The sequence below is a fragment of the Phyllobates terribilis genome, unplaced genomic scaffold (genome assembly GCF_046119375.1).
Source record: "Phyllobates terribilis strain yellow unplaced genomic scaffold, ASM4611937v1 Scaffold_3__8_contigs__length_932513732, whole genome shotgun sequence".
NCBI classification, from domain to species: domain Eukaryota; kingdom Metazoa; phylum Chordata; class Amphibia; order Anura; family Dendrobatidae; genus Phyllobates; species Phyllobates terribilis.
The window spans coordinates 859,091,177-859,112,561 of NW_027362763.1; the positions used below are offsets into that span (position 1 = coordinate 859,091,177).

The 21,385-nt window shown below is 44.4% G+C and overlaps 1 protein-coding gene across 1 annotated transcript in view; it reads right to left on the reverse strand.

Moving 5' to 3' along the window:
• Positions 1-9,049, reverse strand: part of SLC30A6 (solute carrier family 30 member 6) — a 29,633-nt gene extending 20,584 nt beyond the window's left edge. Inside the window, exons 1-5 of the mRNA XM_073672565.1 lie at positions 8,930-9,049; positions 4,733-4,819; positions 1,341-1,425; positions 829-871; positions 451-516 (exon numbers count right to left, since the gene is read on the reverse strand). Coding sequence (XP_073528666.1) covers positions 451-516; positions 829-871; positions 1,341-1,425; positions 4,733-4,819; positions 8,930-9,004 — 356 coding nt within the window. The 5' untranslated portion in view covers positions 9,005-9,049. The remainder of the gene's footprint in view (positions 1-450; positions 517-828; positions 872-1,340; positions 1,426-4,732; positions 4,820-8,929) is intronic.
• Between the last annotated feature and the right edge of the window lie 12,336 nt (positions 9,050-21,385).

Sequence of the window (21,385 nt, forward strand, 5' to 3'; positions counted from 1 at the left end):
ATATATATATATATATATATATATATATATCTCATTTACTCACCCTCCTAAAGTCCAGAGCTGAGTCTCCGCCACCGCTCCCGATGCCTGCTAATGACATCACATCGCAAAGCTCTTAAACTTGGGCGCTGTGTGTATATGCGCTAAGCTCAGTGATCGACCAGACGCCAGGGGCAGTGGTGGGACTGGACCTGGGGAGGATAAGCAAAGCACAGTTTGTTTTTTTTATAACAAACTGCACCCAGGGGCTGGGATTTTCTGAAAGGGGAAAATCCCAGGCGATCTCATAATGATGACCCATCCTATTGTTGGTCCGGGACTGAGCAATAAAACAAAGAAATAGCCACTGAACAAAATTTCATATTAAACAGCTAAAAAAAATAATAATCACATTTCTAAGCTGGATTTGGACCCAGAATAATACGCAAGTAACACACAAGCAGTACATACCCAAAAGAATATGTTGGACTTTGTTTTTTCATCATTACCCAATAGCTTATCAAACACGTTATTAAACTGCAAAAATAAAGACAGAATATAGTGTAAGGGTTAACGGAAAGTAGTCAGTACAGAGAGGAAACAGTCGCCATTAAGGACATTGCTGGACAGATGGAAGAAGAGGACGGATTTGTCCTTTAATGTGATGTGTAAGTAATATTCATATATGGAAATCACATGGATCCGGCATCCTAGAAGAATGAAAAGCGGAGAGGACATTCAGCACAGATAACTCACTATTCCAAATACCAGCCGGGGACAGTTTTTTATTTTTTTGCCATATGTCAAATTACCTAATAACCATAAAGTTATAGCTCATCACAAGCTTACCTGAAGAGGTCAAAAATTGTAAGGTAGGTGTAAGCGGTTAAAGCTGAAAAAGAAAGACAACACGTCACACTGCTGGTAAAGTCATGCTTCCCTAAAATCAACTTTTTAGGATTATGCAAAAATAAGCATTTAAAGGGGACGTACCCACAGTATTTATGCTGCCTAAAAAACTGGCAGGATGACATTCAGAAATGGCACTTTATTAGATTAGACAGGTTTTTCCATTCTGGAAAATACTAAAACGTGGAAAAAGGAGAGGAGTCCACAGGGTGGCTCCGAGAAGGCTTTTTTACGTCCAGCCCGGCTTGACTGACAGGTCTGACCCCGTTCCCATACAGGGAGAGACCTGTCACTCAAGTATCGCTTGGAGAGGAGGAGAAGGATGGAGCCACCCAGCGGACTCTTCTCTGGGGGATAATGATTGATGGCACTTGGCTCCTGAGTAGGAGGTAGCATGGGGTGGGAGAACATGCAGATTCAGACATCAGTATCGTCTCCATGTAACTACGTACCCATACTGTTTGTAGAGCTGCACCACGTCAGCAAGAAGCCTGTGCAAAGCACATTAATGGCACCAAACAGCAAGATCTTCCATGACTGCAAACAGAAATCAAGAGTCATTCATTCAGTATGGAACAATATCGCTCGCTCATCACTAGTATGGGTCAATATCGCTCGCTCATCACTAGTATGGATCAATATCGCTCGCTCATCACTAGTATGGATCAATATCGCTCGCTCATCACTAGTATGGATCAATATCGCTCGCTCATCACTAGTATGGGTCAATATCGCTCGCTCATCACTAGTATGGGTCAATATCGCTCGCTCATCACTAGTATGGGTCAATATCGCTCGCTCATCACTAGTATGGGTCAATATCGCTCGCTCATCACTAGTATGGGTCAATATCGCTCGCTCATCACTAGTATGGGTCAATATCGCTCGCTCATCACTAGTATGGGTCAATATCGCTCGCTCATCACTAGTATGGGTCAATATCGCTCGCTCATCACTAGTATGGGTCAATATCGCTCGCTCATCACTAGTATGGATCAATATCGCTCGCTCATCACTAGTATGGATCAATATCGCTCGCTCATCACTAGTATGGGTCAATATCGCTCGCTCATCACTAGTCTGGGTCAATATCGCTCGCTCATCACTAGTCTGGATCAATATCGCTCGCTCATCACTAGTCTGGATCAATATCGCTCGCTCATCACTAGTATGGATCAATATCGCTCGCTCATCACTAGTATGGATCAATATCGCTCGCTCATCACTAGTATGGATCAATATCGCTCGCTCATCACTAGTATGGATCAATATCGCTCGCTCATCACTAGTATGGGTCAATATCGCTCGCTCATCACTAGTATGGATCAATATCGCTCGCTCATCACTAGTCTGGATCAATATCGCTCGCTCATCACTAGTATGGATCAATATCGCTCGCTCATCACTAGTCTGGATCAATATCGCTCGCTCATCACTAGTATGGATCAATATCGCTCGCTCATCACTAGTATGGATCAATATCGCTCGCTCACTGACTGTTCTTGCGTCGATGGGTTACCCTGACGACTCCCATTACTGCCACACTCCAGAGACATACTGATAGGGAATTTATATTGTGAGCCCCAATGGGGACAGCGATGATGTATCTAAAGTGCTGCAGAATATGATGGCGCTATATAAGCAAACCATAATTATAATAAGCCACAACTCATCCAGTCATTATCCCTCCTGCTACCAGATATGATATTAAGTTTTTCTGTGCAGCAAAGTGGAGCCTGTTGTGCCATCTAATGGCCAATGTGAAAACTACAATGGAAGACTAACCATAGCAACTGAGGAATAGGCTTTGTGCAAAAATCAGATCCACACAAAAATATGACCTCAATGCATGATGGGCCCAACCTATAGAAAAAGTGTGCACTTTTGGCATATGCTTGGGTGATATACATGTGCATCTCACAAAATTAGAATATCATCAAAAAGTTAATTTATTTCAGTTCTTCAATACAAAAAGTGAAACTCATATATTATATAGAGTCATTACAAACAGTGTGATCTATTTCAAATGTTTATTTCTGTTAATGTTGATGATTATGGCTTACAGCCAATGAAAACACAAGTCATTATCTCAGTAAATTAGAATAACTAACAAAAAACACCTGCAAAGGCTTCCTAAGCATTTAAAAAGACCCCTTAGTCTGTTTCAGTAGGCTCCACAGTCATGGGGAAGACTGCTGACTTAACAGATGTCCAGAAGGCAGTCACTGACACACTATGTAAATGCAAAGTAAATTTTGCATTTCATTTGGAAATCAAGGTCCCAGAGTCTGGAGGAAGAGTGGAGAGGCCACAATCCAAGCTGCTTGAGGTCTAGTGTGAAGTCTCCACAATCCGTGATGGTTTGGGGAGCCATGTCATCTGCTGGTGTAGGTCCACTGTGCTTTATCAAGATCAAAGTCAGCGCAGCCGTCTACCAGGAAATGTTAGAGCACTTCATTCTTCCCTCTGCCGACAAGCTTTTTGGAGATGGAGATTTCATTCTCCAGCAGGACTTGGCACCTGTCCACACTGCCAAAAGTACCAATACCTGGTTTACAAACAACAGTATCACTGTGCTTGATTGGCAGCAAACTCGCCTGACCTTAACCCCATAGAGAATCTATGGGGTATTGTCAAGAGGAATATGAGAGACACCAGACCCAACAATGTAGATGAGCTGAAGGCTGCTATCAAAGCAACCTGTGCTTCCATAACACCTCAGCAGTGGCACAGGCTGATCGCCTCCATGCCACGCCGCATTGATGCAGTAATTGATGCAAAAGGAGCCCGGACCAAGTATTGAGTGCATTTACCTAACATACATTTTGGATTTTAAAAACATTTTTCAAACTGTTGTTATAAAGTATTCTAATTTACTGAGATAATGACTTTTGTGTTTTCATTGACTGTAAGCCATAATCATCAACATTAACAGAAATAAACACTTGAAATAGATCACTCTGTGTGTAATGACTCTATATAATATATGAGTTTTACTTTTTGTATTGAAGAACTGAAATTAATTAACTTTTTGATGATATTCTAATTTTGTGAGATGCACCTGTATGTCAGTATACCTTTTACTTTCATTGCATATAAAGTGAAGTTGACTTGTCTACTCTGTTGCCTTTAATGGGAAAATCAAGACATTAAATGACGCCTCACAAGGACAACTTATTTTTAATAAAAGACGACCAGGTTAAAAGTTTTTATAGCCAGAAGAGAAGCCCATCCATCTCCTCTGCGGTGGGCTCTGTAGGTTTTACATGCCAGTCATTATGTAATGGTCCATTATACTGGGAGCGACTCTCACATCATAGCACCAAAACAAAATCTGGAATGTGTGACCATAGCTAGGAGTATAAAATAACATTTTGGGCCCATTCATCACTATGCACCAAAATCTGGCATAAATCTGTTGCACAATTTTTGTGTAACACACAGTTGTGCATAAATTCTGTAAATGCTGGTGTTTTTATGCCAGGTCCTCCAAATGGACAGTGCTCAAAAGGAGGATCCTGTCCATAATCCATCTCCGATTGACTATATATAAGTTGATCTGCCCTGGTGTAGGGCCTTGATCACACATGCCAACAAAAACGCATGGGGACAGTTAATAGGATTGTTGTGTCCCCACACAGCATCATGCGTCCTCAGCACATTCCCCGTTTACATCTGACAAAAGTGATTTTTATGTTGCCCTAACCGACCAGATGGTGAACAAGCAAAATGCTGATCGGCCGGCAGCATATCTACATGGGCTTTTAAAAAATGGAATTGGGTTTTCTTGTGCCTCATTAGCCAATTATCAGCCCATACAAATGCGCCATTAGTAGCTACTTACCCTACGGTCAGATGTCACTAGTCGAAATTCTTGCGTTAATTTGCCCAAAAGTGATCGCTGTGTCTTCCGGAAAAGATGTATGGTCCCCTTAAATGAAAAAAAAAGGCATTTCAGTGTCTTCTTACTGTGCTAAGATATACAAACAAGGCGGCTGTATGTACTTCAGAAAACCCCCAGCAGAGCAGCCCAAGACATGACCCCAGAGAACACTGTGAGCCACGCCGCCTTGGTAAAGACCACAAAAATTACCAAAAACTATAAAAGGCCTATAATACGGATTAAAGAGAAAAAAAAACATGGAATACTTAAAGAGGTATCCCCATCTCCAAGATCCTATCCCAATATGTAGTAGGTGTAATAATAACAATATTAGCAAATACCTCCAATGAGAAATGTAGTATAGTTCTTCTGATTCACTATGTCTCTTTCCTCATGTGCAGGCATTGTAGGACCTTAGGCATCCATGGTTACCACCACTAGCAACTAGCTAACTGTATCAGTTGTCGTAAACATGGATGCCTAAGGTCCTGCAATGCCTGCACATGAGGATAAAGATAACGAATCAGAAAAACTATACTACATTTCTAATTGGAGGTATTTGCTAATATTATTATACCTACTACATATTGGGATAGGATCGTGGAGATGAGAATACCCCTTTAAGGGACCAACAGGAATTAATAAAATAAGAGCAAATATTGGCCACTTTAGACCTGGCGACAGGTTCTCTTTACGAAGAACCTGTCAGGGGATTCATTATGCCGAAACAGCGGGAAGCAAAAATTGCAGCAAAATATACTATTCACATGTGCACTGCGGCGTTTCAGAGAAAATATTCTTTAAAGATCCAGCAGGTAGAGAGAGCAGAGACTAATCCAACGCCACCCCTGGCCGGCTCTTCCCAGCGCCTCAGCAAGTGATTGACAGGTCTCTCAGTTGTGTGTCCATATGATGAGACCTGTCATTCGGGTGCAGCAGGGCTGGGAAGAGCCGGCCGGGGACAGTGCCGTGCTAGTTTGTTCCCTGCCTATGGTCCCCAGCCGGGACCACATACTATGAACTCCTGCCATCTGACACAAACCATGGCTCTAGAAGTGTCTCTGCAGGCACAGCCCGATCTGATCATGAGGGGCAGCTGCGTATGGGATGGTACAGATGCCAACATCCAGCGAATATCGTGCCAGGTCTCCATTAATTAAAACAGGCATCGTGCAGGATACTCACTTCACATCATACACCTGCAGCTTCCACCCCTGACGGCAGGACAGGAGGCAGAGAATGGCACATCAAGCTATTCCTTCAAAATCCTACTAGGTGCCAGCATTTGGTATCATGGACTAATTTGCCCAAGATTCTAAAAAATAATACACAATGCAAAAGAAATATTTAAGAGGACCGGTCATTTGTCATAGATATTTACTGGTTTCATCTGGTCCAATTGCAGCTGTTCTCTCAAATCTGGAGTTGTTTTTCTGTTGTTCCTACACCTCTCGTTCTGGAGATATGACCCTCTTCCCTGTATGTAAATCTAGTCTTATTAGCCAAGAGGGCGTGGTCCTCAACTCCTTTCTACGGGCATCTTCTTTAAGTGTTTAATGCAATATGACATAACTGTGCGGGTGTCTCTACATCTGCGGAGCGGCCGGACCTGAGCATCGAACGCGGCTTTTAACTATTAAACACTGCCCTCAGTCACTGACAGCGGCAATTAAATGTCACGGTCGCAGGTGCTCAAGCACATTGGCTCCAATGAGCCTCATACGCCGCGATTGTGGGGTACCTATGTGTTACCATGGCAGCTTGGAGCCTGCTGAAAGACCCCCTGCCATCTTGGTACTCCTTTGAAGCTCATAATAATAATAAAAAAAGACTGAAAAATTAACTTAAGAAAAAAAGGTGTTTTTTTTTTTAAATGTATAAAACCCCCTCAAAGCATTAAAATATAAGCATTTGAATCAAACCCTTTTCCACCTCATTAAAATATAGTAATAAAAAAATAAGCATGTGTAAAAGTCCAGTCTATCAAAATCTAAAACTAATTCCCCGTTAAGGCTGTAACGAAAAAGAAAATCAAATCGGCAGAATTCAGCTTATTAAAAAAACACAAAAAAAAACGATCAAAATGACGTTTGTATCTATCATTGGTATCAATAAAGCCATCAGCTCGCCACGAAAAAAAAAAAAGCCCCATCCATAGAAAAGGAATAAATGTTACAGGTCTTGGAAAATTGTGACCTGCAGAATGATGATTCCAGGTGATTTTTACCACAGAATGAATGGGGTAAAAACAAAACCCAAAGAAGCATCGCAGAATTGCATTTTTTTCACCATTTTATCCCACTTGATTCTTTTTTTTCCATGTTGTATAAGAAAATGAATGGTGTAATTTAAAACTACAACTCACATGGCAAAAAAAAAGCCCTGATATGGCAATGTGATGGACTAGGCTCTCTCCCTACGGTCCTCGGCCGACTCTTCAAACTTTGTTTTCTCTGAAAAGCGGGAAAGTTACAGAGTAAAACATAGTGGGCCGCAATACCCCAGCCAGGCGATTCCAGCTGCTTGTGGTTCAGGCGACATGAACCTGATGACAGGTTCCCTTTAAAATCACACCCCCCTTTACTATATCAGGAACAGAGGGTCGCAGGAATACAATCCAAATAACAACAGATTCAGGAGAACAGCAGGTTAGAAAAATACATATTTATGGCAGGTCCTCTGTAACATGTGATCATTTCCTAACGCAATATTGCTGCAATTTACTGAAATAGTGTCATCAGGTCTCTGCTAGAAATTCCGGAATAACCTGCAGCAAAACAGACCACGGGGGAAATATGAACCCATCATCTAACTGAAGGGACATTATACCTATAGTAGTCAGGGGCGGACAAACCAATGGTGCAACCTGTGCGGCAGCACAAGGGCCAAAGAGATAAGGGGGCCACTAACACCTCCAAAGCTGGTGGAATTGTGCAGAATGAGGAGCTATTAGACTGCCAAGGGCCCGTATACTGTTCTTGCACAGGGGCCCTTTTCTGTCTGTGTCTGCCAGTGATAGGAGTACATATGCTATAACTTTAGGTCATTCAAAAGACTTTCGACGAACATGGCACGGCCGCGTTCTCCATCTCCCTGCGACCTTCACCATCTAACCCTACAAATAGCAGATCGGCAGAGTTACTGCAGCTCAGTCTCATCACTGTGCTCTAGAGAGGCGATCACTAAAAAACGGATTCAACACAGCCCCCTGATGTTTCGCCATTAAAGGGAATTCTCCGGTAAAAACAAGGATAGGTGATAACTTTTTGATCCGCGAGGGTCTAACGGCTGGGATTGGCACCGATCGCCAGAAGGGGAACGTTTATTCCTGACAGGATGGAGCAGCAGTGCACACCAACACCGCTCCATTTATTCTGTATGGGACTGCAGCGCTCGGCTGATCGGCGCAGGCCCCAGCGCTCGGCTGATCGGCGCAGGCCCCAGCGCTCGGCTGCCCACTGATCTTCGACTATGGATAGGTGGTAACTCGTTGTTACAGGAGGGCCCTTTACAGCGGCATTCTTAGGACAAGGACAAGTGGGACTAGGACTGTGGCCACAAAACCCCTTACACTCAGGAATGTTGTGAGGAGTGCCGCGGGGGGAGGATACTTTTTGCTTGGGGTAATCTGTAATGGTACACTGACCCCCACTCAGATACATGATGGGATTTTGGGCAGAGATGTGAGATGAGGCTGTGGTTCTGTACAGAGCTCCTGACACGCAAAGCAGTACATGATCATACACCATAGTGTATTAAAGAGGATGAGCTAGTAAATAATACACCCCCCACTCATAACACGGACCCCGTTATGTGCTGGAGCGAGCTCTGGTGGACTATAGCCCTCCAATATATGCCCAGGCCAGAGAACTCCTTAAAACCATAAGGACACTCAAGGACATCACCAGTGGTGGTGGGGGAGAGGGGGGGGTGGGATCTGTCACAATAAGGTGCTCTTTAAATGTCACTGACAACCAGGATGAAGTTAAAGGGGAAGTCCATGCCATGAAACACCTGCACGCCGACTACCAGTCTGGGTCTGAGGACAAGGAACGGTCACTGCTACAAAACTACTACTACTTTATATCGCGACACGCCGACACTCGCCCGCATCAGCTCCCGACATCCCATCTACATACCAGAATGCACAACACTCACCATGTTTAGGAACCCGGGGCCGGAAGAGCCACTGACCGGGGGCGGAACATGTTGGCATGGAGACCGGCTTCTCATTCATTGGTTGGGCAGAGGGAGAGCGTCACGTTAGAGTCCAGTCACGTGACTATTTCAGCTACGTGGCCGGAAGCCATCTTTACTTTGGGAAAGTTACTAATCCAGTGTGCAATAATAAGAAACGCCAGTAGGGGTCAGTAATGGACCGAGAATGCAGAGATTGATGCATGATGCCTGTTCTGTGACCAGTGTGGCTACTTAGTCCGTGGCTACTGCTCTTCAGCATTGGCTTCTTCCTAATTATTGGGTCAGGTTTATGTGTTCTAGAAAGAAAAGAATAAATTAAAATCCACCAAAAATCAAAGTGGCATTGTCCTCAGGAGTATGTGCTGATGAATGTCTGAAGTAAAAAAAAAATCAGATTTTAGCAATTCTCAATATATCTATTACCAAGGTACAATAGTGATATAAATAGTAGCCTCCACTTTCACAAGAAAATGGTTATAGTGCAGGGCTCGGCAGACGGCAGTGTAATCATTTCTATAAATTACTGTGATACTTGCTGATAATCCGCAGCACGGCCCACCTGAAGTCTGTGGCGCAGGCGACACTACACTAGGCAGCGTCCTCCTCCTGCCAGGCTTCCGTCATCAGCGGGAGCGGAAGTCATAGGACCTGGCAGTGTTTCCTCCTACACTGAGGACCATAGATAAGAGTGTCATGCAGGACAGTTCAGTGCAGCCTGTGGTGGGTGGTCCGTGCTGTGGGCAATCAGAAAACATTCTAAGGGCTCTTTCACACGTCCGTGCTTCCACTATGAGTGGTGACAGTTTCCACACGTGCTGGAGACACTGACACACGCAGACCCATTCAAATCTACACGGAGACAAGTCCATTTTTTTGCACACAATGTCCCACATGGATGACATCTGTGTGTCATCCGAGTGACACGTACCAGCAACTGGGAATTAGTGCTACAGTTAGCGCTGTTTCCAAGCGCCAGGTGCTGAACGCTGCCCTCATCATGGTTCCCTGCCGGCGCTGCGATCAGCACCAGCAGGGACAATAACAAGGATAGTAGTGTCTGGTCCCGCAGTGTACCTGTGTAAAAATAAGAACAAAATAATAAAATCCACCTGTCCAGAGATGTCCCCCGCTGTAATCCTCTGACCACTGACGCCGAGGAGCCAGGGAGAATGAGTCGCTCCTGAGCTGCACTCAGTGAATGACAGGACACCGCTGCTGAGCTCAGCTCCGGGGCCCGCTCGCTGGAATGGCTTGTTCTCCTCGGCATCAGAGGATTATAGCAGGGGACATCTCCGGATAGGTGAGTATATGGATTTTATTATTTTATTCTTATTTTTACAGGTGGACACTGTGGGAGCAGACTACTACTACCCTTATCATTGTCCCTGTTGGTGCTGATCGCAGCTCCAGCAGGAACCATGATGAGGGTAGCATTCAGCAACCGGCGCTTGGGAACAGCGTTAACTGTTTCCCAGGCACCGGTACGTGCGCTCCTGATGCGGTACACGGGCGGCACACGGTTGCCACACATGTGCCACACACGGACACACGGGACACGGATATCTCCGGTATCGTTTTTTCCGGTCCCAGAAATATACGGACGTGTGAAACCGGCCTAACAGAGTGATTTAAAAAATGATTACACGGCAGAGTCCTTAATTATAAGGCCACATTCCCATGATTAGTTTTTGATGATTTTTTTATGCTGCATATTTTCCAAAAAATGCAAGTTACCTATTTTACTTAATGAGTGCAGATATGGTGCAGAAAAATTGACAACATCAAAAACTCATTGTGGGAATGTAGCCTGAGGCCACGTGTACACATTAAGTATTTGGTCAGTATTTTACATCAGTATTTGTAAGCCAAAACCAGGAGAGGAACAATCAGAGGAAAAGTATAATAGAAACACGTCACCGCTTCTGTATTTATCACCCACTCCTGGTTTTGGCTTACAAATACTGATGTAAAAAAGCTCCCCCAATACTCAATGTGTGCACGTGGCCTTAGTAACCAGGCCAAATATTTCAAGTCTGACGTGTGTCACTTTATCTGGAAAATGTCAGCATATCCCAGTGATTGTGACATTGCGTTTTTAAGGCACATTGCATTTTATGATAGTGGTAAATTTAGGTTGAAATGTTTGCGGTTATTTATAAAAATAACAGAAATTAAAAAAAATAAAAAAAAATTGCCATTTTCAAACCCTGAATGAATATCCCTTTAAGGGTATGCTCATACTGGCGTATATTTTCTCATGCGAGAGAATCGGGCAGATTATGCTAATGACACTATGACAGAGTTTGATTCGAGAGTCATCTTAGTGTGATCCAATTGTCTCACATGAGAAAATCACAGCACAGGTGCGGTGAAGACGGAGAACTTAATTTCTCCATCTTCTCCATTGACTCTGTGTGAGAACATCGGACTGCACTTGGATGTCATCCGAATGCAGTCTGATGTTTCACTCGCAGGGCCGCCATCAGGGCATTACTGCCCTTACTGGCATATGGCCCGCATTACTGCCCTTACTGGTCAGGGGCCCCATTCTTCTGCTCACCTGGCCCTCAGGGGCCCCCTGCCAGTTCAGTTACCGTGAACCTGTGTCCTCGGACACAGGTTCTCGTTAAATCTATTACCGTGCGGAAAGCTTTCCGCACGGTAATAGTTAACAGCCGCCGGCAATTGGCTGGCGGCTGACATCAGCGTGCACATCGCTGGCATATGATGTCACTGTCATGCGCCAGCAATCATGCTTCCAGTGATGAGAGACAGCCCGGTGCTGGAGCGCCGGAAGGTAAGAAGAGGGGTTTTTTTTTGTTTTTTTTTAAAGCCGCACCGTCAGGGCAAGATGGGAGACATGGGAGGCAGCAGAATGGAGAGACATGGAGGCAGCAGAATGGAGAGACATGGGGGGGCAGCAGAATGGAGAGACATGGAGGCAGCAGAATGGAGAGACATGGGGGGGCAGCAGAATAGAGAGACATGGAGGCAGCAGAATGGAGAGAAATGGGGGCACAGTAGAATGGAGAGACATGGAGGGCAGCAGAATGGAGAGACATGGAGGCAGCAGAATGGAGAGACATGGGGGGGCAGCAGAATAGAGAGACATGGAGGCAGCAGAATGGAGAGACATGGGGGGGCAGCAGAATAGAGAGACATGGAGGCAGCAGAATGGAGAGAAATGGGGGCACAGTAGAATGGAGAGACATGGAGGGCAGCAGAATGGAGAGACATGGAGGCAGCAGAATGGAGAGACATGGGGGGGCAGCAGAATGGAGAGACATGGAGGCAGCAGAATGGAGAGACATGGGGGGGCAGCAGAATAGAGAGACATGGAGGCAGCAGAATGGAGAGAAATGGGGGCACAGTAGAATGGAGAGACATGGAGGGCAGCAGAATGGAGAGACATGGAGGCAGCAGAATGGAGAGACATGGGGGGGCAGCAGAATGGAGAGACATGGAGGCAGCAGAATGGAGAGAAATGGGGGCACAGCAGAATGGAGAGACATGGGGAGGCAGCAGAATGGAGAGTCATGGGGAGGCAGCAGAATGGAGAGACATGGGGAGGCTGCAGAATGGAGAGTCATGGGGAGGCAGCAGAATGGAGAGACATGGGGAGGCTGCAGAATGGAGAGAAATGGGGGCACAGCAAAATGGAGAGACATGGGGGGCACAATAATGGAGTGCCATGGGGGGCACAATAATGGAGTGCCATGGGGGCAGAAGAATGGAGAGACATGGGGGAAGAAGAACGGAGACATTGGGGGCAGAATGGAGACAATGGGGTCAGAATGGAGACAAATGGAGACATTGGGGGCAGGATGGAGACATTAGGGGCAGGATGGAGACATTATTACTGTAGGGGTTAATTAAAGGATATTATTACTGCTGTGGTGTATTTTATTTTTGAGGATACTGTTTTCAGTGGGGGGAGGGGTGGGGGGTTCCTGCTACTGTGCCTGGCAACACTGTCACTTTTTTTCCTTCATCTGGTGTAGTATAGAAGTTGGGGAAAATTGGAGAATGTGCTCTGTCAGCTCCTCTAGATAACTGTGTTATTCTATGCAGAGATGAGTCCTGGCTAGAAGAAGTGATAGAGGTCTGTGCTCGATGAAGAGGAAAAGCGAAGATAGAGGACTTCAACTAGAGACATCACCGGTGAGTCAGTGTATTACCTGTACACTGACACTATACACTGTATACTATACACATGGCTCCTGTGTATAATGGCACTTATGGTAATATTAGTATTCTATTTTTTTATTAATGTTACTTATTGTAGTAATCGGTCACTATGTGGTGGTAATATGTGATCTGGTCATGGTGTGATGGTATTTTTCCCTTGTATGTGATATTATTCAGTCAGTATGTGGTGGTAATATGAGATCTGGTCATGGTGTGACGGTATTTGTCCCTTGTATGTGGTATTATTTGGTAACTATGTGGTGGCAATATGTGGTCTGGTCATGGTGTGATGGTATTTGTCCCTTGTATGTGGTATTATTTGGTCACTATGTGGTGGTAATATGTGATCTGGTCATAGTGTGATGGTATTTGTCCCTCGTATGTGGTATTATTTGGTCACTTTGTGGTGGTAATATGTGGTCTGGTCATGGTGTGATGGTATTTGCCCCTTGTATGTGGTATTATTTGGTCACTATGTGGTGGTAATATGTAATCTGGTCATGGTGTGATGGTATTTGTCCCTTGTATGTGGTATTATTGGTCATTTTAAAAAATGTATGTGACACATTTCCTTAAATAAAAATATACCTAAAAAGAATATTGGGTATTATAAGAAATGTTTAATAGCTTAGAGTACAGTAGGGCTCTGCCAGAAGAGTCTACCTTGTCGTGGTGGCAGTTTAAAAAAATAATTTGGCCAAAACAAAAGTTGATGGCTACGTACGTGATATAGTGTTAGATGGGAACAGTTAATGTTTGATTGGTGAAGATGTGGTGCAGAAATTAGAGTTTTTCCAAGACTGAACAGTGGGACTGTGGAAGGTTCGAGGGGTGGAGACGGATCTGAGGTGGAGTCTGGTCGGAGTCTCAAGGGGGCCCAAAAATTTTGCAAATATGAGGCCCAGAAATTCCTGGTGGCAGCCGTGTGCACACGCACCCATACACTTGAATGGGTGAGTGTAATCCGATTTTCAGATGGACTCGCCGCATGCTGCGATTGTTTTCTCATGGCAAATCGGCATTGAAAAAATAATCGCAAATCTGCACTGCCCCATAGTGGAACATTGGGCCGAGTGCTATCCGATAAAACATCGAATAGCACAATTTATACGCTACTGTGAGCGAGCCCTTATCCAGGCAGTCATACCACACAAAATAGTTAATAACATTTCCCTCATATCTGTTTCACATCAACACCATCTGTAAAATGTTCTTTTATTTAGATAGAAGGTTTAAAATTGTAGCAGCAATTTTTCATTTTTTCAAGGAAATTTACGAAACTTATTTTTTAAAGACTCATTCAGATTTGAAGTGACTTTGGGGGACCTATATATTGGAAAACTCCCAAAAGTTATGCCATTATAAAAGCAACCTATAGTCATAACTGTTGTCAGGTAGTTTATTAATCCTTCAGATGCTTTTCAAGAATTAATGGAAAGTGGCATCACAGGAAAGGAAAATGTTATTTTTACCACCTAAATATCGCTAACTTCTGAACAGACCCCTATATATGGCAAACTTTAAGGCCGTTATTTGGCTGTGAATTGCCATGACAACCATCAGGACCACACAATCATTATCTCAGGTGCCGCTGGGGTTAAAGAGGGAGCCCTCACACTCTGTTAACCATCTAGATGCTGTAGTCAGTATTGACATTAGCATCTAAGGGGTTAAACAGCCTTGGTCATGGTCAATAACAATCTTGACTAATGCAGCAGGGTGTCAGCTATAGTGTACAGCTGACAGCTGCTGCCTTTTCACCCTTTGGGGGATGCTATTCACATATATATATCGGGTCAATACTTTTGTCCAAAACGCGCGTCAGGGCATGCATTGCACTTCTCTGTGGACCAACTAGGTAAACGCACAATTCCTCTACTTTGTACTAGCACGTCCACATGTTACTATATGTGGGACATACAGGTCTCAGGCAGTGGTGTACTTTACTGATCAACCGTCTGCACTATGTGTAAGATCTTACTTACTTATGCATATACCATATGTGGCATGCATTTTCAGCTTATATCTTTTTCACTTTGAAAATACTATATATTACATATGGTCCTTCTTTAAGACACCGCTTGTAGGGTTCAACTCTGTGGCACCTGTCATTACATATATGTCTTTGGATGTACCACTAAATAATGTGGGGTAACCTTTTTACTTAACCTCCATAGTACTTAGTACATTGTTCCCACATATATGTCATATACACATGATCCTTGATATGTAACATCTTATTTTGTACCAAACTAAGCATATATACATATATCCTTTCCAGTCACATTATCTCTCCTGATCAATGACCTTTTGCTATATTCTATCCCAGCCGTTACCATATATGTGCATACCCTTTTGTCAATTAGGCCACGGCCCCACTATCAGTATTTGGTCAGTATTTTTTCTCAGGAGTGGGAGCCAAAACCAGATGAGGAACAATCAGAGAAAAGGTATAATAGAAACACGTCACCAATTCTGCATTTATCACCCACTCCTGGTTTTGGCTCCCACTCCTGAGAAAAAATACTGACCAAATACTGATAGTGGGGCGGTGGTCTTATAAGTTCATTTTGTGACATGTTGACATTACTATTTGCAAGCTTCGATACGCATTACTTTGTGTTATACCACGGGCCCATTAAACACATGTCATGCATTTTGTGCAATGTGCATTGTGTGTTAAACATGCTTTATTCTAGATTACATTGATAAATTTTGTATATGGTCTATGTTTGTACATTTTACCCTATTTTTCTAATTCTGTAACTTTCTGTAAGTGTGCGAGCACTTTTTTGCTTGTAGTACCACTTAATCAATCATGTAATAAAGGTTTTTTATGCATTTCATTACATGTGTTCTTTGATTTTAGGACCTCAGGTTCGGTAGTCTCTCCTTTCTTTGTCTTATTTAGGAGCTGACCTGCAGGAGCCAGCAGCGGCTGCTACACACTGACCAGAACTGTGCTAACCAGCTCCATTAAATGTTTACATCCAGGATGCTGAAACTAACAACAGCTGATCTGATATTGATGACCTATTCCAAGGATGGGTCATCAATATTATATGCCTGGACTACCCCTTTAAAGGGAATCTGACACCAGGCTTTTGCCGACTAATTTGAGAGCAGCATAATGTAAAGACTGAGATCCTGATTCCTACAATGTGTCACTTACTGGACTCCTTGCCGTAGTTTTAATATCATCAATGTTAGATCCCCGGGAGAGTATCACTAGGGGACTAATAAACCTGCTGCAGTGTAGTCCTCCAGATTCGTGGGTGCTAAATAACCTCGCTCTAACCACTGGTTGGCAGCTTTCTGCCTATGAACAGTGTACACAGAAAGCTGTCAATTAGTGGTGTGGGTGGGGTTATACAGAGCTCAGCTTTCAGAAAACTAGTAGATCTGCCGCAGAGTAAACTGTGATTTTATCAAAATGGCAGCAAGCAGCACAGTATGTGATAGATCACTGGAATTAGGGTTTCTGCCCCTACATTATGCTGCTTTCAGATGAAGTAGCAAAAACCTGGTGACAGATTCCCTTTAACTGTCTTCAAATCTAGACATTGTGCGTAATGAAATGAAACATGCACCAGTTCATTCCTGTTTGGTCTCCTGGAAAGTCTAGAAGACTCTCAAAGTAAATCCAGCACTACCATATGAGTCTGTTCACACCATGGCGCAGATTCTACAGAGAAATCAACATGAAATCCTATAACCAATTGCATTTGATGATAGTATTGGTGTTTTCATAACCCCAATCACCTGCAGTAGGAAAATACATTCTGTACAGATTTTTGTTCACAGTTCAGAAAAAAAAACATGTGAGAGAAAGTTTTCTACTACAAATTCTCACGTTTTCTGCATGGAAAAGTCAATGGGAAAGCCCTGCTGAGATTAGCCCGATTGAATGGAGTTTGTGCGGATCTGCGACAAAGCAAATGGCAGAAATTCAAGTGTCACCCTCAGAATCTGCAGTACTTACATGTCAGATTTGCTAAAGAAAAATACTCTAAGGGTATGTGCATACTGTCAGGAGCCGCCTGCAGCCCCGACACTGCAGAATAGGAATATTTTTCGCATGCGGACTTTCCTCATAGATGTTTGTCTATGGGGAAAGTCCACAAGTGGACTCGCAAGAGAAATTGACATGCTGCGGGTCTGAAAGTTTCCACGACTTGATCCTCAGGTGCACAGAGACACATAGTGGACATAGGATTTCTATAAATCCCATCCACTATGCTGTAACATCTGGCTGCTGCGGGATTGACGTTGCATAAACACGCAGCATCAAACCCACAGCGACTCCTGACCGTGTGCACATACCCTAAGACGTCATTCAGACGTCCGTGTTGCATGTACTGTTGTATCCGTTTTTTTCACAGAAAATCACGTTTGCATTATAACCTATGGTGCTGTTCACATGTCTGTGTTTTTCATGGACTGTATGTCCATAGAAACCACAATGAAACATGTCCGTTTTTTTTCCAGCAGCACGGATGAATAGGGCCAATATAAGTCTATAGGACTGTGTGTGACGCTCGCAGCCCTACCCTGGGAGATGGGGGACTCGGAGCCGGGTCCTATGTTGTCGATGGGGTGCAGCCGTAGCCCGGACCCGCTCCGTGCCCAGGGCCGTCACACTAAAAAGGGTGGTACGGGCTTATCCAGGTTGAGTGGTTGATCTCGACTACGCCACCTGTGGTACCTGGTGAAGGCCACCAGCGCTGCTGCAGTCCTCTGAGGCAGGATGTTGTGGCAGCCGGCGTTGATACTACTCCCCACAGGCGGAGCAGGGCCTCAGGGCCGAGAGACAGGATGGAGGGGGTTGTAGTGTAGGAGGGCTGGTGCTGCGTAGTGCGGTGTAATGCAGAATAAAGAGTCCGGAGGCCATAAGACTTAACTTCCAGGGTTTTTACTCACGGTGGAGAGTTCAGTTGAAAGGCTTCTCCCTGCTCCTCGCGGAGTTCTGCGGTCACCAGAGACGGGGGGTCCGACAACCTCCGAGTAAGTCAAGTGTTCAATCAGGGCCCCGCACCAGAGTGTTCCTAGACTTCAGACCGGGTCCTTTCCTGTCTTTGTGTGTGAAGATAGGCCGGGTCTCCCTCTGAACTCCTCTCAGAAAAAGGGTACGGGTGGCAGCTCCGCTCCTTCCGTTACCCGGTGGGATCCTCTGGGCCTACCGGGCTTCCCTGACCAGGACGTAGAGTAGCAAGGTCAGGTGTCGGGGGCCGGTACCCCTCTTGTAGCCGGAATCCCTCTGACTAGATCAGATTAGCGAGGACAGGTGGCGTATACCGCTCCGTCTGCATCCCCCTGGGATCCATTTGCGGTGGAGCTACACTCCGAAGCTCCGGGCCTTCTTGGTCATGGTCCTTGACAGGTTTGAGACATACATTATCTGCAACCTGCCCCTCGACCCAAGGCCAGGGTACGAGGGCCGTGTCCCCATCCGCTGCAGGTCCAACAGGATCCACGTTCAGGGAGGGAGATCACAATCAAAGAACAACAAGCCAAGACGGTTGTGTATTAAATATGAAATATTAAGTGTCACTAAAATGTGAGTCCTCCACCCTCACCCACTAATTGGTTCCCCCTATCTCTTGGTTCCCCAGTCTCCCAATTTCCAGTAGGGGCAGCACCTAGTGCCTACTAGCCCCCTCTGGTGGGAGAAGTGTGGTGTTGGATGTGGAGGTGGGGTCCTGACCATCACACTGTTCTTACCTCAAAGGAGGAACACTACACCCCATTAAAGAGGTGCAGCATCCCTGTGGCGGTCGAACCCTCAGGGGTGCCACAACTGTGAAACACAAGTTCAGCACATGGATGGCATCGATGTGCTGTCCGTGTTTAACATTGCAAAGCATAGGAGAAGCTTCTTTCTTTATCCATACTGGAAAAACACTGATGGTGAACCCGGAAAACACGGATGACACACTGATGGAAAACACTGATGACACGCGGCACTAATTTTTCACGTATGAGTTTAAACACTGACGTGTGAATGAGGCCTAGGAAAGCTGTTGGGCAAACGGGGCAATGTGACTAGCACTACAACTACAGTATCTTTGTTATGTGGAGTTCACTTTTATGGGGGAAGAGTGACTTCTGCCATTATGGAGGGGGCAAGGTGGGTGACGCTGCTTAGGCAACAGGGTGACCATGTTAGGGTAGGGTTACACGACTGTTTTGGAAGGGGTGTACATACGTGAAGCCCCTTTTCGGGGTGTAAACATGTACTCTATAATTACAGCACAATAAGTAAAAAAAAAAGCAATATAACAGTATATTAGATTTCCTAAGAAGTAAAAGTTAAATCACCATCATAGAAAACACACTGATATAAAAAAGAAAATATGTCAAAATTCACCAGGTGAGAACATTACAGGACCTGTCATGAGACTACGGCCACGTTCAGTATTTGGTCAGTATTTTACATCAGTATTTGTAAGTCAAAACCAGGAGTGGGTGATAAATACAGAAGTGGTGACGTGTGTCTATTATACTTCTTCTCTGATTGTTCCACTCTGCTTACAGATACTGAGGTAAAATACTGACCAAATACTGAACGTGTGACCATGGCCTAATAATAACACTGCACTTGGGGGAAATATGGAGCAACCAATCCGATTCCAGCTCTTTTTCTAGTGCAGAGTAGAAAATGAAAGCAGAGTCCTGATTGGTTGCTATGGGTGACATTTGCAGGATGTATCAAGCACTGGACATTGGACATTGGTGTGCGCTGGGCACACTGGATGGCAAGTAGCCAAGGAATTAGACAGTTATATTAATATATATATATATATATGTATATATATTCATCCAGATACTTTTATTTATAGGAGTATTGGTTGGTCTTCAAGTTATATTTTGGGTGGGTGTCCTCCAGGTCATTCGAATTCCTTCCATACTTCAAAAACGTAAGTCCCGATTCATCAAGACCAGTGATTTTCTCGCCGGTCTTGAAGAGGAGACGTGGTAGAGTCAGACGCTCCTGATTCATGAGGGTCTCTTCATGGATCTGCAGCGTCTGTTGAGTGGTGTGCGCCATGTCACATATCTTACTCTAGTCAGGGACGGGAGTGAGATTTCCGAAGTAGGGAACGCCAGTCATGGATCAGATGAGCTGTGGCACCGCACCCCCGTCTCACCCTAGTTCTTCCCATTTTGTAAAAGCTGGGAGAAATGGGAGTGAAAACTCCAAAAGTCACAACATTTTGGCCCCAAATTTTGTGACTTTTCAAAACTTTTATGCCATTTTTTGGCGTTTGAGCTTTGAGAAATGAGGCCCTTAGTACCTGAGATAGGAAAATAGATTGTGGGACCGACTGGTGACAATTGTCTCTGCACTTAAAGAAGAGATAGGAACATCGATAATGAAGAAGAGACCCCCTGATTACATGACTTTAACCCTTCTAATGCAGCAGGTGTTATCTAGTTTGGATAAACCTATTTTTAGATTGCCCGCTCCCTAAATAAAGATGGCGGCAACTGATCCGACCAAGGAAGCCAGTGGCAGGAGCTGATAATGTCATTGAATGAATAATTTACATTGCTTCCTATGCATGTTTGTTGTCCCCCCAGGAACCACCCAGAACCAGATATGGCTCTTGAATCTCAATTATGAGGTTAGGTGGGTAGGGGCATCCCTAAAAGAAGCTTTAGTTCTAAGGAGGATTTCTAGGACATTGTTATTGATGGGATAGGTCACTGATTAGCTGAATGAGGGAACACAGCAGTCCGGAGAGCACCGGATCCTCTTATTTACCAGGCTCTGTACAGTTTGTGCTCGCTGACTCTGCTTCTGCTGCTCCGCTGAAGTTAATCAATGGGGTAATGAGACCCAGATAGATGTGATATTGATAGCCTAACCTGAAAACCCCTTAAAGTTATATCACATTAGTTGCCTTTTTTTGTATTTTGTCCCATCCAGTGGCATAGGTTTGCATAGGTAGGAATTAGAAAATGGGCCCTTAATCCTCTAACCTCTTCACGCCACGGCAAATTTCTGTTCCTGCATTTTCATTTTTTCCTCCCCTTCTTCCCAGAGCCATAACTCTTTTATTTTTCTTTCCACATAGACATATAAGAGCATGTTTTTTTTTGCAGGACAAGTTGTACTTTTGAATGACACCATTCATTTTACCACATAGTGTACTGGAAAACGGGAAAAAAATTCCAAATGGGGAGAAATTGTGAAAAACACACAATTCTGACATTGTTTTTTGG